This window comes from Plecotus auritus, assembly GCF_963455305.1.
Source record: "Plecotus auritus genome assembly, chromosome: 3".
NCBI classification, from domain to species: Eukaryota; Metazoa; Chordata; class Mammalia; order Chiroptera; family Vespertilionidae; genus Plecotus; species Plecotus auritus.
The window spans coordinates 16,867,226-16,885,864 of NC_137772.1; the positions used below are offsets into that span (position 1 = coordinate 16,867,226).

Sequence of the window (18,639 nt, forward strand, 5' to 3'; positions counted from 1 at the left end):
TACTGGGGATGTGCCCGCAACCAAGGTACATGCCCTTGACCGGAATCGAACCTGGGACCCTTCAGTCCGCAGGCCAATGCTCTATCCACTGAGCCAAACCAGTTAGGGCTGAGGCACACTTTGGTTTTGCAAGACTTTAAAAAACATTTGGCAGTTCTGCTTATTAATCTGTTCTCCTGCTCATTAAAAAATAATGTCCGCTACAATTTTCTCAAAATTCTTAAATATTAGGTAACTTTATATTAAATTATCCTTAACTGAATATTTTATATTTTTATTACTTTTTAATATTTCTCTTACAGATTTTATTTGATTTATTATCACCTGAAAACTTAAAAGAAGGCCTGAAGGATTCTTCCTGGAGTTCATTGCCCTGTACTAAGAACAAACCTTTTGGTTTTCCGTCAGTAATGGAAGAGTTTCACTCTTCCAGTGAGCTTAGCCCAGAGCAGGTAAAGAGTGGGAAGAGGTCACCATGGGTTTAGTGTAACCCCCTTTACAATTTAAGATCTGCCTTCCCTCCTTTCAGTACTAGAATCTGTTCAGGTACTTTTAAGCTATTTAATGTTGTCTTAGTAGAATTTTTGTCTATAAATACTTATTTCACACTAAAAGCTTTTATGTGAAAAGACTTGTTCATTAATCACAATTTTAGGTCACCTGAATGTTAGAAATTTTTTTTTAAATTTTATATTTATTTATTTATTTATTTATTTATTTATTTATTTATTTATTGTCTCAAGTTTTACATATATCTCCTTTTTCCCTGCTTGACCCTCCCTCCCCCCAGCCATTCCCACCCCAGGCAAGCCCCCACCGCCCCAGTGTCTGTGTCCATTGGTTATGCTAATATGCATGCATACAAGTCCTGTGGTTGCTCTCTAACCCATCCACCCTCCCCTGCCATTTGTCTCTGGATCTATTCTTGTTCATCAAATTATGTTAATCATTATATCCCACATATGAGTGAGATCATGTGATATTTATCTTTCTCCGACTGGCTTATTTCGCTTAGCATAATGCTCTCCAGTTCCATCCATGCTGTTGCAAATGGTAAAAGTTCCTTCCTTTTTACAACAGCATAGTATTCTATTATGTAGATGTACCACAGTTTTTTAATCCACTCATCTGCTGATGGGCACTTAGGCTGTTTCCAAATCTTAGCTGTTGTAAATTGTGCTGCTATGAACATAGGGGTGCATATATCCTTTCTGATTGGTGTTTCTGGTTTCTTGGGATATATTCCTGGAAGTGGGATTACTGGGTCAAATGGGAGTTCCATTTTTAACTTTTTGAGGAAACTCCATAGTACTGTCTTCCACAGTGGCTGCACCAGTCTGCATTCCCACCAGCAGTGCAGAAGGGAGGGTTCCTTTTTCTTTTTTTTTTTTTTTTAAATATATTTTATTGATATTTCACAGAGAAGAAGGGAGAGGGACAGAGAGCTAGAAACATCAATGAGAGAGAAACATCGATCAGCTGCCTCCTGCACACCTCCCACTGGGGATGTGCCCACAACCAAGGCACATGCCCCTGACCGGAATCGAACCCGGGACCCTTCAGTCCGCAGGCCGACGCTCCATCCACTGAGCCAAACTGGTTTTGGCGAGGGTTCCTTTTTCTCCACATCCTCACCAGCTCTTGTCATTTGTTGATTTGTTCATGATAGCCATTCTGACAGGTGTGAGATGGTATCTCATTGTTGTTTTGATTTGCATCTCTCGGATGATTAGTGACTTTGAGCATGTTTTCATGTGTCTCTTGGCCTTCTGTATGTCCTCTTTAGAAAAGTGTCTATTTAGGTCCGTTGCCCATTTTTTGATTGGATTGTTTATCTTTCTTTTGTTAAGTTGTATGAGTTCTCTGTAAAATTTGGAAATTAAACCCTTATCGGAGATAACATTGGCAAATATGTTCTCCCATGCAGTGTGCTTTCTTACTGTTTTGTTGATGGTTTCTTTTGCTGTGCAGAAGCTTTTTATTTTGATGTAGTCCCATTTGTTTATTTTCTCCTTAGTCTCCATTGCCCTAGGAGCTGTGTCTGTAAAGGTATTGCTACGACATATGTCTGCTATTTTTCTGCCTATGGAGTCTTGTAGGATTTTTATGGTTTCCCATCTTACATTTAAGTCCTTTAGCCATTTTGAGTTTGTTTTTGTGTATGGTGTAAGTTGGTGATCTAGTTTCATTTTTTTCATGTATCTGACCAAATTTCCCAGCACCATTTATTGAAGAGATTGTCTTGACTCCATTGTATGGTCTTACCTCCTTTGTCAAATATTAATTGAGCATAATGGCTTGGGTCCATTTCTGGGTTCTCTGTTCTATTCCATTGGTCTATATTTCTTTTCTTGTGCCAGTACCAGGCAGTTTTGAGAACAGTGGCTTGGTTTGATTCTTGGTGAGAGCAGTAAAGGATAGCGAAGAAATACAGATAGTTTTGTTACTGTATTTTTGTAGAATGAAGAAATACCTGAGGCCTCGGCAGAACCTGTCAAAGGAAGCTTAAACCGTGCTAAGTCAGCACAGGCTATAAATTCCACAGAAATGCCAGCCAGAGAGGATTGCTTAAAACGAGTGTCCTCAGAACCTTTGCTGTCTGTTCAAGAAAAAGGTGCTCTCCTGAAAAGAAAGCTGTCTCTCTTAGAACAGGACGTGATTGTCAATGAAGATGGAAGAAATAAGCTTAAAAAGCAAGGAGGTAAACATTTCACTGCACTCATATAAAACATTTGTTTATTTAAATAACCTTTAAACTTTCCCACCAACATAACCCTGTCGTTTCTTTGTTTAAATAGAAACGCCCAATGAGGTCTGTACCTTTTCATTAACTTATGGCGACATCCCAGAGGAATTAATAGACGTCTCAGATTTTGAGTGTTCTCTCTGCATGAGGTATGTAAAATTTTTTTACAAGATGAATATTTTATGTTAATGTAAATAAAATACAGGGTAGATAAAGATAACCTACTCTGTAATAATAGATAATGTAAGTGAACTAAATGTGCTAATTTTACTCCTAGCTTGACCTTTCATACTTTGGACAAATAACTTTAATATGTGAACCTCTGGTTTCCTTATTTGGAAAGTGTTTGCATAGCCTTTCTCACAGTGTTATAAGAATCAAATGACTTAAATATAAAGTTACTGGAAAATTGTGAAGTTCTATAAAGGCTGTATGTATTATTGGTAAAACTTAGAAATACCCAAGATTTTATATTTGGGTAACGATTCTAATTCTGTATTGTGTGTGTCTGACTCATTAAAGAACCATTGGATAAGGATTTTCATTATGTGGAGTGCTTAGAATTCTAAAAGACTGATGGTTTGGAAAGAACATTTTCCACTTACATGAGTTGTGTGGCGTCAGAGGAACAGGGCCCGAAGAGTCAGGAGACCTGGAACTGGCCCCACAAGGCTGGTGGTAACTGGCTCTATTCCCAAGCAAGTCTCTAATCGGAGCCTAGGTTTCTTCCTTTATGAGGTGGGGGATTAGTCCAGACAATTTCTGAAGTACCTATATATCTAATAATACTTCCAGGAAATTCAGATGTGTTTCAGGAAATCATACTGTAAGTAAAATTAGTTTTCCCATATTATCTGAGTATTGCCTTTGGTATTAAGCCTACTATTTCTTTAGTATTTAACTGTAATATTTATTGGATTATTCCTTTTAATGAATTTTACAGAGTATGCCTTTTATAAGCTTATTAAGAAAACTAATTTCAAAGAGATAAGAAAATAAGAATCTATATGAAGGCTATTTAGTGATTATGAATGATATATTTTACATTAAGTCTTGAAAATCTGGTGTGTATTTTACATTTACGACGCATCTTCGTTTGGACTGGCCACATTTCAAGTGCTCAGCACCCCGTGGGGCGAGTGGTTGTTGTAGTGTTAGAGCAGCTCTGGGAGGTTGGCAGGTTTTGATAGAGAACGTTTAAAAAGTTCTTCAGGAACATTTTGTGTAATTGCATTAATCACTGCCCCCTTCCTCTTCTTCTACCCATCAGACCCTCCTCCCTCCTTCTCTAAATAGAGATTAGTGTTATGGTTCTATTAATAGTTTGTCCATTTTTTCTAATAAACAGTTTAATGTGAAAACTAATATGTACTTCATGCATTTTGGTTGATTTCAGGTTGTTTTTCGAGCCAGTAACAACCCCTTGTGGACACTCATTCTGTAAGAATTGTCTTGAGCGTTGTTTAGATCATACACCATATTGTCCCCTTTGCAAAGAAAGCTTAAAAGAGGTAAACATTTTATCTGTTTATTGGTCTCAAGTTTGGCAACATGGTTTTATTTCTGATCAGCCATAGAAATAGTGATAATGATGTTCAGAACGAATTACATTATATATGCTGAGTGACTGCAAAGGATGGTGCCTCAGTTCCACATGTTAGTGTTGGAGAAAGTGAGGTTAGAGAGGGCAGGGAAAGCAGAGAGGTCCTGGAGACCAAGCCCCTGGTACTTAAATGTTTTTAGCAAAGAGGGTGTATGGTCAAGTACCAGGTCAGAAATTGGTTCAGTATTAATGATGACAATATTGGTGAAACCCCTAAGGATAGGCTGGATTTCTGGCCTATTTCAGTCCCATTAACCTCTGGAACAGCTCTGTTCAGTAGACTTTGTGCATTGATGGAAATGCTCTATTTCTGTGCTACCCAACATGTTGCTCCTAGCCATATGTGAATATTAAGCACTTGGAATGTAGTTAATGTGACTGAGGAATTGTATTTTTAATCCATTTAAGTAGGCACTTTGACTGGTGGCTGCCATGTTGGACAGGACAGCTCTAGAAAGTGGTAGGCTGGGAAGGAGGGGAGGCACAGCTTCCACGGCGCTTCTTGTAGAGTCAGGGGTCAGTGCCAACAGCCTGTGTGAGGAAAGCAGCAGATCCCAGGTGGGAGGACAACACTCTCTCAGTCGTGCAAGGCAGCTGGAGACCCTCTAAGTGAGGCCAAAGCCTTGGAATTCTGCACTCCAGCTGCACTGGTAGCATTGATCAGGGGAGAGCAGTCCTGTCTCTGGTAGTCAACAGGGTTGTTTAAAGAAAAAGTGTCTTCCAGATATGAATAAGAAATTGATAAAACCATTTTGCTATCAAACATACATAGCTATTTCCTATATACAAAACACAGCCCTGTGTAGGTATCATAATATATGTGCATTATGTTTGATATGTGTCTTTTAGAACAAGCTGATATGTAAAAAACAAAACCACGTACAGAACGTTCACAAAGTCAAGAAACAATATAAACTTATTCCTAAAGACTTTGTTAATTGCATGTTCAACTAAATACTGTTTTCAGGTGAAGTATTCTAAATATGCTTTCCTGTGTTCCCAGAGTTTTTAGTACTCTCTAATATATTTTTATTTTATATTTTTACTGATTTTAGAGTGAGGAAAGGAGGGAGGGAGGGAGGGAGAGAGAGAGAAACATCAATTGGTTGCCTCCTGTATGTGCTCTGACCTGGGATTGAACCTGCAACCTAGGTATATGCCTTGACTGGGAATTGAACCTGCCACCTCTCCGTGTATGGGACAGTGCTCCTACCCACTGAGCCACATTAGCCAGGGCTCTAATATATTTATTATGCTTTATTTTCGGTTAATAATTAGGTATGTAGCTTTAAATTTAGAGATACCTCACCTTAAAAAAATGATGTTTGAAAGAAAATAAGCATATTTAAAAATATAACTAGCATACTATTTAAAAATAACTTTATCTTGTGTCCTGACTTTGAAAATACCTTGTATAACATAATTTGCATAAGCTAAATATATATTTTAAAGAATTAAATTGATATGCTCTACAGTTTTGCGTCTTTCCTACTTGTGATTTTATTTTGCTCATTTTTTCATTTGAATATATTTTATAAGAGTATAATAGTATATTGACTTGATATTTCCCTGTTGTTGGATTTGTAAATTGTTTTGTTTTCTTTTTTTTTTTTATAACTATGTGTTATGTCTTTTACTCTTTCCTTAGGGTAAATTACTAGCTTAAACGTCTTATTTTTAAAAGACTCTTAAAACCAAGTGCCAAATTGCATAGGTCCCTAGAAATGTACAAATTTAGATTCCTATCAGGAATGTAAGAGAGGCCATATTTCCCCAAATTTAATACCTGAGTATTAAATTTTATAACATCTTTATTAGTTTAATAGAAAAATGGTAATAACATTGCCTTTATAATGTCTATAATTTGATTAATTTTATAATAAACTCATCAGTTATCTGTATCTACATTATCTGCTCAAGAGTACCACTCTTTAGTGGTTCTCAAAGTGTGTTCCCCTGACCAGCAGCATCCGATTACCTAGACCCCACTCCAGAACCACTAAATCAGAAACTCGGGTGGGACACAGCAGTCTGCATTTTAACAAGCCCTGATTCATGCTAAGATTTGAAAACCACTACTACCCATCTCCTAAATTCTCATATTTCCTACTCTATTAAAAAATATATATTTCTTTATTAAAAAAATATATATTTTTATTAATGATTTCAGAGAGGTAGGGAGAGGGAGAGAGAGAAACATCAATGATGAGAGAGAATCATTTATCAGCTTCCTCCTGCACAACCCACACTGGGGATCGAGCCCACAACCGGGCACGTGCCCTGACCGGGAATCGAACCGTGACTTCCTGGTTCATCGGTTGACATTCAAGCACTGAGCCACGCCAGACGGGCACTACTCTATTTTTCATTGGATAATGACAAACCTTTATTTATGCTGGATCTACAGATTAAAGGATGACCTCTCTTTATCTTATTTTCTCGTGGTCTCCTAAGAGTTTTTCCTCACTACTTTTATTAATAAATTTGTACTGGGCATTTGCTTTGTGCAAAGTTCTGTGCGTACACTCTGACCTGGTCCCTTCCCCTGTGCAGTGTTTAGTTCAGTTACAGAGATGTGATGTATTCCTGTCCGTGTAATACAGTGCAGGGTGTGGTAACTGCCTTTTATATGGTTCTTGGGAGACAGAAAAATAATTAAGAGTTTATGAAAAAGGTAAAATTGGAACCAGACCGTAAAAGATCAGTGGGCTTTTCACAGGCAAGAGTATAAGAGATTGCTTCTAGCAGTTGGAACAGTGACACCAAATGCATGAGGGGCGGTTTCTCAGAGTCTGAGGGAGTGGTAAAATGTCCCCTTTATACATACAGGGGTCATCTGGGGAAAGCAACCTCTTGACGAGGTCTGAGTATAGTGAGGTGATAGGGGAAGGAGAATCTGAAAGAAAAAAAATTTGCTGTAAACTCTGCTACTGAAATAGGGAACAAAAAAGGGTGTATGTAGTTTTTGCTTTTTAAAATTAAGGCAAATACGTCATTTTCTTTATTCCTTACCTTATTTTTGTTTTTCAGTTAAAATGCTAGTTTCAGGTATGCATGAGCTGCCAGATGCAGATTGGCCTTCTGTGTGGGAGATGCAGGGGCAGGGCTGACAGCTGCTAAAGGATTTGTGATCAGAGCAAGACTCGGCCTTACATAGGGTGTGGCTCAAGCTGCCACCATACAGCTTTAAGCTCTTGAGCGAATCCTCAGACAGGTGGCCTGTTTAGCATCATCCATTGTAAGGTTCCCCTCACTAATTCGGTTAATTCAGAGTGACTGTGTAAATATGTAATAAAGGCTTGACTGTATCAGCTAAATTGTTTTGCCTGTTTTATACTGTAGGAAAAAAGAATTGGAATGTAAAATAATATTGTCTTTTAGTATCTAGCAGATAGGAGGTACTGTGTCACACAGCTGTTGGAAGAATTAATAGTGAAGTATCTGCCTGATGAGCTGTCTGAGAGAAAAAAAATATATGATGAAGAAACTGCTGAACTCTCACAGTAAGTTTCTTCTCATAAAAACACAATCAAAATGACAAACTACTACCCTTGAAAATAGGAGAAGCCTTCTCGTGGCAAGCTGGATCCCGCCTTTAGTTCAACCCATATAATTAATCAAAGGCATATTTCAAACAAATATTGGTCAGCTTCCCCTGTCCTAAACAGAATTTTTTAAAAGTTCATTTGGTAACTTCCAGATTCTACTGGGAATTATTGATTCATTTAAGCGGCATTTTAAGTGGGGGAGGGCTTCTTACAGTGACATCAGGCAGTGGAATCTGGAACAGAGAGGTGGAGCCAGTAACAGTGGTTGCTGGGAACAGGAACCCTCAGGAATCAAGGCAGTGTAGGAGGAAGGCAGGAGACAAATGGCCAGGGTTGGCAGGGGGGTTAGCCAATTAGAGGTTTGGAAGGTGGGGCGTTGAGTCCTGAAATTGGAAAGTAGGGAGGTAACTTAGGGGCCAAATTCTCAATTAATGAAAATATTGACTTGCAGAATCGAGTTAGTCACAGGAAAGTGAAAACCCTGGAGGTAACTTTGGGATTTAGTGGAACAGACCATTATTAAGAGTACTTCATGGCTGATTGGGGCTGGGTAGGCTGGTCCTAGTTTTGTTGCTCTGTACACCTTTCTTTCTTATACTTTTCTTCACCTACGTCTTTCCCTCTTTGACCAGTTATTTGAGTCTCTAAATTTCTTTCATAGGTCTTTAATTTCTTAACTCTTTTCCTTTCATTTTCTTTAATCCTGTCTGAATATATATATATATATATTTCAGAGAGGGAGAGAGAGAAACATCAATGATGAGAATCATTGATTAGCTGTCTCCTGCACGCCCCCTACTGGGGATTGAGCCCAAAATCTGGGCACGTGCCCTGACCAGACCAGGAATCGACCCTAACCTCCTGGATCATAGGTTACCCCTCAACCACTGAGTCACACCCAGCCAGGCTCCTTTCATTTTCTTTTAACTAGATACACTAAAGAACAAAATTGCAATTTTTGTATGCTGTTTTTATTGAACAACTTTTGGGTTCCATTATTTCAAATTATAAACTGAAAAATTTTATATTCACTTCTAAAAAAATTTAATTGTGCTTGTAGACTTTTTAAAAAAATATATATTTTTATTGATTTCAGAGAGGAAGGAAGACGGTCGAGAAAGATAGAAACATCAATGATGAGAGAATCATTGATCTGCTGCCTCCTACACATGCCCTACTGGGGATCGAGCCTGCAACCCAGGCATGTGCTCTTGACTGGAATCAAACCTGGGACCCTTCAGTCTGCAGGCTGACGCTCTATTCACTGAGCCAAACCAGCAGGGCGAAGGCCGTAGACTCTTCTTTTTTAGTATGTGCCCTCCAAATTGGGCTGTGGCTATCAGTAAAATACTTTGGATCTTTTCTTTATGGAAATCGATATGATTTATCTTCTCGTGGAACTGATATTTTATTGTGTGGTTCTATGATAGAAAATATTCTAAAGTGCAGATTATGAAGCTTTTTGATCAACACTGCAAAAAGCTGCCTATAAGAAAGCTGCAGAGATACTTTAAATTCTTAAAACAGTGACACACCAGACCCCCCACAGAGCAGTACAATCGGTGAATGACAGACGGTAGTAATGGGAGGGGAGCTGAGGTGACAGAGGGAAGCTTGAGGGCACCTTGCTGCTCACTGACCAGGCTGTTTTCCTTAAGGGATGGGTCCTCCTCTGTACTTACAAGTTTTGCTAATTAATGGGTCTATTGGTTTTTTCCCCCAAGTTCTTAGGTTCATAAGGAGAGTGTACAGTGATGGTAAAATACAGTTTTAAAAGTAGAGTAACTAGCACTTGTACATTAAACATGTTTTTATTCAATATTAATTTTTGTAGCTTATGGTCTTTTTGAAGAAAAATTAGAAAATATAGGTGAGCAGGGGGGAAAAGCCATATGGGTAACCCTAACAAAGGGAGCTTCCTTTGGCTTTTTGGCATATATCCTTTTATGTTTTAATATATATAAATACATCTTAAACATAGATAAGATCATTTATTCATATTCGATAACCTCTTTCCCATTAATATAGACATTTAAATGTGTACCATGTTATGGCTATGTCATGATTTATTTTATTAGTCTTCTTTTTGCTTCTAAGTTTTGGCTACTGTACACAGTGCTACATTGAACAGTCTTAGTACTTGTGGGGAAAAGTGAGCCTGTTGGTTAAAGGATGTGCACATTTAAAGAAGTTTTTGATGTATATTGCCACATGCTTCTTCAGCATGGCTGTGCTGTTTCAGTGTGCCCCCTGCACTGCCAGCTTCCCCCGCCCTCGTCAAAGCTGGGCACGGCCTGCAGCCTCTCATTTTCTTGAAATCTGGCAATGGAAAATGTATCATTTTAATTACCTGGAAAAAATGTTATTTAATTACCTATTTTGATAGTTTGAAAATATTTTTAATGCCTAAGACTTTTTAATGATTTGCATTTTGTATTTTTGGGGAATTCTTTTTTTCTTACTGTTATCTAAGAGTGACTAAGAGTGTTTTATGGATAAAAGATATTAACTCAGTCATGTTACAGATATTTTAGAGAGATTTTAAATATAGAATAGAATTCGAGTCCATTACTTTTGGATTCATAAAGATACTGAGCTCTATATGATAAGGTGGCAGCTCAAATTCAGGTGGACTTGCTGACTTGTGTGCATAAGAGGATCACAAACATTGCTTTAGTGCTAACATTGTATCCACGTGAGTGGACTGATTCTTTTCTTGCCAAGAATAAAAGCTACCTTATTTAGGTCTACTTTCTTTTTGTTTGATATGAATTTATTACTGTGGCAAGCTTCACTCATTTTGGTTATAAATTCTGACACATAATAATGACACTTTTCTCTTCTTCAGCTTGACCAAGAATGTCCCAATATTTGTTTGCACTATAGCCTACCCCACTGTGCCTTGCCCTCTTCATGTATTTGAGCCAAGATATAGATTGATGATTCGAAGAAGCATACAAACTGGAACTAAACAGTTTGGGATGTGTGTCAGTGACACACAGAATGGGTATGCTTTTTATGTACTTTTAAATATTTTTATTTACATTGGAACTTTCCTTGAATATTGTTGAGAACATGTGTGCTTATTGCTTGAACTTTGATATTAATTAGAATTTTTCTTTTAGTTTTGCAGATTATGGTTGTATGTTACAAATTAGAAATGTACATTTCTTACCTGATGGAAGGTCTGTGGTGGATACGGTTGGAGGAAAGCGGTTTAAGGTTTTAAAAAGAGGAATGAAAGATGGATACTGCACCGCAGACATTGAGTATCTGGAGGATGTTAAGGTATTACAGTGTTGTTTTCCAGCACACCGCGGTGTACTCTGTCCTGGCATTGTACAGGCATCCGGGCAGAAGAAACAGTGTCTTCCTCTCAGAGACCCTCGTCAGTACTTGTGCAAATTCGTTTCAGCTTACCTTTTCTTATCTTGTTCTTAATCATTGAGTTCCCAGAGAACCTGCGAGACCAGACCTGGATACTCTTTGTTTCTCCAGGCTCAGCAGCCAGCACAGCCCCCAGAATGTGTGTGTGTGTTTGCAAGGCAGGCACTTACCAGGTGCAGTGGGCTGAATTTTGACCTTTGTTAAGTGTACAGTTTAGCGGCATGAAATGTATTCTCATTGTTGTGCAAAAGTAGATGCCTTTTAAACTTGTTTTGTGTTTCATTTCGGATCTTTAAAAAATAAAAAGCATGTTTTTTTGGGGTCTCTTTTGTGCTGCAGACTCACCTTTTATATCTCAGAATGTTTTTAGAGTTCTTTTGTTGTTTTCCTCTTGAGTCATCCTCGAGTGTGGAAGGCTGAGTCAAGCGTGGTATTTGCTGAGAAGTGAGCGTGTGTGTGTGTGTGTGTGTGTGTGTGTGTGTGTGTGTGTGTGTACCAGAGCGCCCCCTGGCAGGCCATGAGTGGGAGCAGTGTGCATTAGGGCAGTCAGTGTGAGGTGGGTGAGTTAATGCTCCATCTCCACCTGCATCGTGAGACCACTCTGGATCGCAGGCTGCAAGCTGATGCATTTAATTGGTACTGCCATGATCCAGCAGTCTGCAGGGTGTCCGGAGGGATGATGGAGGTAGCCACAGCCTTGGGCCTTTACAGCAGGAGATGTTCATCACTGCATAAATTATTCTCTGCCTTTTTATATGCTAAGTGATTTTCTAAAATTTTTTGTTTTTGACCCCATTCTGTGGTGGAAAATCCTGTTCCGCTTTCTGCCCTGTCATCTGCACCTTAATCCCCTTCCCTTTCTTTCCTTTTATTGTAGCCGCTGTACTCCTGCTCTTTTTGTTCCACTGCTCTCAAAAGCCACTGATCCATAAAGACCAAGGGAACTCTCAATTGGAGTAGGCCTTGGTCTGAGAACTCCCTCACAGTCTTACCCTCCTAATTGGGGGCTGTTAGGAGGGTCCGGTAGTACTGTATTATGTGAGGCAGAAATATATGATATGTATTGTATAAGTATAATATTCTTATATCCAGCACTGAAATAGGTAGTCACTATTTTTCGATTTTTTCAGATGTCCGTGGTGATACTAGATAAGGCAGCTTAGACACAGAGGCCTTACTAACTATTGTATTCCTAGGTGGAGAATGAAGATGAGATAGAGAGTCTCAGGCAGCTTCATGATTTGGTCTACTCTCAAGCCTGCAGCTGGTTTCAGAATTTAAGAGACAGATTTCGAAGCCAAATTCTTCAGCACTTTGGATCAATGCCCAGGAGGGAGGAAAACCTTCAGGTAAGATGGCTTTGATGTTGTTTCCAAAAGTATGACTTTTTTTTTAATAAACCCAAGTGAGTAGGTTTTTAAGGTTTTGTTGTTGGTGTTGTCCTTTTTACATAGCATCTCCTTTGTCCCCGTCTGTGGAATCATGCCTGCATTCTCTAGCTCAGTGGTACCCCCTGCATTTGATATGGGAGGGGGTGAGTAGGTGTCGGCTGCAATGCCCGTAGGAGTGAGGGCCAGGAAAGGTCAAACCCTTAACTGAGGGGCCCTTTTCAAGAAGGAGAAATAAGGCATTAAAAACGGGACGTGGTACCATCGGGTAAATTGTGACTGTGAGACAGCTGCACCTTTGAGCCAGTCAGCCGTCGTTCTGGGACAGTTGAGAAATGTAGATGTATCATTTTCTGTACTTTCACAATTTTTTTTCTCACCACCTTTTATTCCCAACTTTCAGCCTGGCAATTAAATTCATTTTTGTCTCTTCACATTTAATGCTGCACTCCTCGGAAACTGCTGTCCTTATGGTCTAGCTCAGGTACTTAGGGTTTGCTTTTAAGCTTAATCTAATTAATGTGTATCAGGCATTCTCTGGGCAAGAGATCTGTGCAGTAGGCACTGTGAGAGGCAAGAAAGAAGGGTCCCCAGCCTGGAAAATCTGAGCTTAGATGCGTCAAAGCACTGACTTTTAGGCATGAGCATTTTGAATTGAAGAGAAGAAAGTGTTTGTGGTCAGAAGGTAATAGATTTCATAAAGGGATGACTATAAGTAAATATGAAGATGGAGAGAGAACAGGTCCCATTGTGGTGCAGACTGCCTCTCAGCTCAGTGCTCAAAGGTCAGTGCAAGTCTGTCTGAATCCCAGCTGAGTCCTTCACCTGAACTTTAAATTTCAGCATTAGACCATCTCCTAATTGAGCACTTACTCTGTGTCTAGCATGTTTGTTTTATCCTGTCTACCTGAATCTGATTAAGCTTAATAGAAAAGCTTTTGATAAGCACAAAATTGAATAAAGACATTTTAAATGCTAACAAACGAACTTGTAGAAAAATTCAGCATTGCTTTCCCGTGGCCGTTACCACCCTCACCTTTTACTGCCCTGTCCTCCCTCTCTGCTGCCTGTTAGTCTGGATAAGGCAGGATTCAGTGAGGAAAAGAAGAGCCCCCAGGCTGCTCCTGGAATGAAGGTTTCTTGTAGGATGTAGATCTAACGCCCCGGCTTGGAGAAGATCGGGGACATCGTCAGTGGTCAGAGAATCTGCCACCACGGACCTGGGCCTGCCCCGATGTTGCCCCGTGTCTCAGCTGCAGCCTCAGAGCAGGTGGTTTTCATGAGTTCTCTGGAAGCTTCTGTAAATCTCACATCTGCCCTCACTTGGCAACAATCTCCAGAGAGTAGTGGCTTCCTCTTTTCCAACTTACACATCTCACACAGGCGTGCCTTTCATTAGCCAGTCTAACCTGGAACCATATGGGGAAGGGGGTTCTGGGGAATGTAGTTTTCTGATGTCTCTGATATGCAGAAGGAGGTGGTTGTGGTGCTGACTAGAGCACAGACAATACATAAATATAGAAATCTAGTTTGAGTCTAAGAGTGCATTGAGACCAACACCAATATAGCTCCTTTTGTCATTCTGAACTTTCAGGTTCAATAAGAAGCAGTTCAATTGTAGTAAAGGTGGCTTAACAATTCTTTTGTATAAATTCCTGTTCTTTCAATAGCCAGTAGTCAGCCCTTACAACATCAGGGGGACTTCTAGCTTTCTGAGGAGTCCACAATCCTTTGAAGCTATTTCAAAATACCAACTAACTTTAAAAAAGTGTTTTAGCCCTAGCTGGTTTGGCTCAGTGGATAGAGCGTCAGCCTGCAGGCTGAAGGGTCCCTGGTTTGATTCTAGTCAAGGGCACATGCCTGAGTTGCGGGCTCGATCCACAGTAGGGGGCCATGCAAGATGTAGCCGATCAATGACTCCCATCATTGATGTTTCAATCTCTCTTCCTTCCTCTCTGAAATCAATAAAAACATATTTTTTAAAAAGTTTTAAATATGCATGCTAAGAAAGCATTTCTCAAATAGGGACAATTTTGCCCCCGTGGGACATTTGGCAATATCTGGAGACAACTTTAGCTGTCACAACTAGGGAGGTGCTGCTGATAGAGGGCAGAGGTGCTGCTCAACAGGCCCAGGACCGTTCTCATAACAATCAATCATCTGTCCCCAAATGCCAGTCACCTGAGCTTGAGGAAACCTTGCTTTAAGCAGTTCCTGCAGAGGAAGGAGTGTGGGCTGTGGAATCAGATCTGCGTTTGAATGTTGGCTCTGCTACGTATGAGCTGAGAGATCTCGGACAATTTGTATTGCACTTCTGAGCTCAAGTTTTCCCATTTTATTTATTTTTTAAATATATTTTGTTGATATTTTATAGAGAGAAAGGGAGAGGGATAGAGAACTAGAAACATCGATGAGAGAGAAACATCGATCAGCTGCCTCCTGCCCACCTCCCATTGGGGATGTGCCCGCAACCAAGGTACATGCCCTTGACCGGAATCGAACCCGGGACCCTTCAGTCCGCAGGCCGACGCTCTATCCACTGAGCCAAACGGGTTTCGGCAAGTTTTCCCATTTTATATGGTTATAGCAAAAGCCTTCCTTGCATGATTATTTAAAGAATTTGAGATAGGACTTGATAGGGAAAAATGCTCAGTCAAGACTAGCTTGTGGGTGGTTTGTTACTGTTGTTATCACATGGATACTTGTTTTATTAATCCTATAAAATGTTGATTATTTTTAGGCAACTCCTAATGGACCTGCCTGGTGTTGGTGGCTTCTTGCAGTTCTCCCTGTGGATCCCCGATACCAGCTGTCAGTTTTGTCAATGAAGTCTTTGAAGGAACGGTTGACAAAGATACAGCATATCCTGACCTATTTTTCTAGAGACCAATCTAAGTAACTAACTGCTTGGATCTTCCTTTAAAGTTACCCTAACCTGGCTGTGTTGATGGCCAGGTTGTCCGCTGCCTTTGCACATCCAGTGCTGGTTTGAAAAATGTGTGGAAACTCTTGTGTTTTTTTTTTTATTTCCTCAACCTCCAGAATCATGTGGTTCTGCAAATGAATACCCTCAACTAGGATTTAGACCACTAAGAACTTGCACAGGAAAACACACAGCAAATGTGTTAAACCTCTACATTGTGATGAAGTTGCACTATGTACCGTATTCTAAAATGAAACGAGAACTGTGTATGTGTGTGGAGTGTGTGTGCGCGAGCGTATGGGTAGTATGTGTGCATTTTCTCTGGCTTTAAGATTTTAAAAGAAAAAAAAAGCCATAGAGAGCAGAGCTTGCCGAGGGTCATTTATTGCCCAAGTTTACAACAGTAGCGATACAAGTTTTTGCGAATTGAATTTGCCTCAGATTTCTCTGTCCGAATGCTTCTATTTGCACAGGTATGTAAACTATGGTATCGTGTATCACTCTGTTGGAAATCCTGCTCTTGCTGAACTGTCTTGACCATTGACTATGATACTTTCCTATTTATGTAAATACGTGCACCCCAGTGGCCGACAGGGGTGCAGAACCTAGAGCCAGTTTTCAGGAACAATTGCAAACCTGACATGGTACTGTGCATCTACTCACAAAACACTCAAAACTGTGAAAATATGGTTTACATTTAATTGTACATAAAGGCAAATGGAGAACTCAATTCAGTACCAGTTAGTTTGTACCTTTTAGGGGGCTTTTTCCCATTAACTGCCCATCTGTGTAATTTATAGTTTGACAGGATGTGTTTGTTTAAAACAATGACATAGTTCAAATCCATAAAGGACCTGAGGGAAGAGAAGAAGCTTAATGTAGAACTAAGCTTTTACAGTCTGTTTCGTTTTCTAATTCTGGTCTCGGTGCAAATGTTAGTTATGCCTTACTCATATGACAGTTAGATCACCATGCTGTGACGTGGTTTATACTCATGCTGCCCTAGACACTTTTGTAATTATTTGTTGCAAACTTAGGACTGTCCCTATTAACTTTCTTTTATGTAAGTAATTTGTAAAAGTTTCGGGAAAACTTGCTTTTGCTTATTTAATTTTGAATAAAAGCTAAATTCATAACAAATTTTTCTTAATTTTAGGTCATTGTGAAAACAGTCATTGGGGGAATCAAACTGCAGAGTGAAGGCACCGTTGGGTTTTGCTCACTGTTTGTGCCATGAGACATTAACACGAGCTTTCAAAGTACTTTTCTTGGTCAAATGCAGTGACTTAAGGAGGCTTAAGGCCCTAGAACCATCCTCTAAAGCACTATTTTTCAACCTTTTAAAAATCCACGTCCCTTTAGGATGAGGATAAATACATATTACCCATTTGGGGCTTCTCTTGGTTAAATGGACTTGACCATTTAGGTCCCCACTTTCCCAGCTAGGATTTTCCAAACCATCTTTTAATATTGAATGTTGATATAAAAAATATGCTCAGAAATGACTGCCTCGAGGACCACCCGTTGCCCCTCAATTATGCTGATTGAGAATGTTCATTAGTTCTGCAGAAAATACTGTCTAAAGAACTGGCCATTTCCCAAAAGCACCTTCTCAGTAGTTTCTGAAGTGTTAGGTTACACTTGTAATAAACTATTAAATGCTGTTAAACGGTGTCTGGGTAGTAGAAGTGCAGAGTTTACCTGTATAGTTCTCCAAATATGTATCAGGTGGCAGTACGAGTCACATGGTCTTGAATCTACATCTGTAACGTGTGTCTGAAGTGCACACATGTGTGAGCACACACCAGCACAAATGGGCATTAAATGGTCTCTATACACATGTACTAATAGGAATTCCATGGGTTTTATTTATCATCTGACCTTAATTTTGTGGTAGATGATTTCTGATAGTTGCTGTCTATAGATTTATACAGAAAATTTCCTTATAGCCATGGCTCAGTGATTGAGCGTTGACCAATGAGCCAGGAGGTCACAGTTCGATTCAGGTCAGGGTACATGTCCAGGTTGTGGGCTCGATCCCCATTGTGGGACATGCAAGAGGCAGGCAATCAATGATTATCTCTCATTATTGATGTTTCTATCTCCCTCCCCCTTCCTCTCTGAAATCAATGAAAATATATTTTAAAAGGTATCCTTACAGAAAGAGCAAAGGAATCTGACACTTTCCCCCCTTATCACATTAAGTGATTAAGTTCTATGATGGGTTTGACATTTCAAGCCAAAGTAGCTGCTCTTGTCTCCTTTACACCTGTCTCTACATGTCCGGTTCTTCCTGCTCTCCAAGGTCCAGCTTGGAGGCCTTCACTCAGCTGGAACTCTGAACTCCATAGCATTTTCCTCCTTCTCTGCTTCTGGCACTCAGATGATAATTCAATTAAATACAAAATATCCTCTCCCAAATGCTGGGGCCAGTGTCCAGCATTTAGACAGATTTGAGCTCTAAGACATGTGCTGACCACTGAGCAGAATTGAAATAAATGCCAGTCAAGAAGGGAAATTGGGTAAGGTATTGGATACCTTTGCCTTCCTTTCCTCCCCAAATAGAAAAAAGGGACAGTAATGAAAATGAAGTCGAGTGGCATTGTGAAATCAAAAGTGTCAGTTGACCAGTGCTGTGGAGGAACTTATGAGATATGGAAACAAAGCTGATACAGGAGACCAAAGGAAAACATAGCTTCACAGAAATGGAGGGCTGAAGGGAAGCCCCAGACTTGGAGAGTGTCTTGGAAAGCTCTGGAAGATTCCGTGGGGAGGCTACACTTGATACAGCTGGGTCATTGGCTCCTCCTCCACTTGGGCTGGGCAGCCAGTGGCAGCAGCAGTTGTTCTCAGGCTAAAGCACTGAATGTGGGTATTGGGCCAAGGAAGACCTACGGAGCCTTAACTAGTACAGATCCCCATAGGACGAGCGTCCTTGTGCACAGGCAGTAAGCTACTGACCTTGCTCATGCAGCGGTGTGTTCCAGCGTGACCCCATAGTCCACGGGGTTGACTGAATGAACAACCCTAAATGAATAGGGATC

At 40.0% G+C, this 18,639-nt stretch overlaps 1 protein-coding gene across 2 annotated transcripts in view; it reads left to right on the forward strand.

The window, feature by feature from the left end:
• Positions 1–17,438, forward strand: part of LONRF1 (LON peptidase N-terminal domain and ring finger 1) — a 33,162-nt gene extending 15,724 nt beyond the window's left edge. The window contains exons 4-12 of one of the 2 annotated variants that reach the window (XM_080662734.1): positions 303–452; positions 2,461–2,701; positions 2,799–2,895; positions 4,143–4,257; positions 7,731–7,852; positions 10,746–10,904; positions 11,023–11,185; positions 12,481–12,633; positions 15,413–17,438. In XM_080662734.1, the coding sequence (XP_080518860.1) occupies positions 303–452; positions 2,461–2,701; positions 2,799–2,895; positions 4,143–4,257; positions 7,731–7,852; positions 10,746–10,904; positions 11,023–11,185; positions 12,481–12,633; positions 15,413–15,571 (1,359 nt within the window). In that variant the 3' untranslated portion in view covers positions 15,572–17,438. The remainder of the gene's footprint in view (positions 1–302; positions 453–2,460; positions 2,702–2,798; positions 2,896–4,142; positions 4,258–7,730; positions 7,853–10,745; positions 10,905–11,022; positions 11,186–12,480; positions 12,634–15,412) is intronic. The other variant, XM_080662735.1, reaches the window with a different exon arrangement.
• Positions 17,439–18,639: the final 1,201 nt, after the last annotated feature.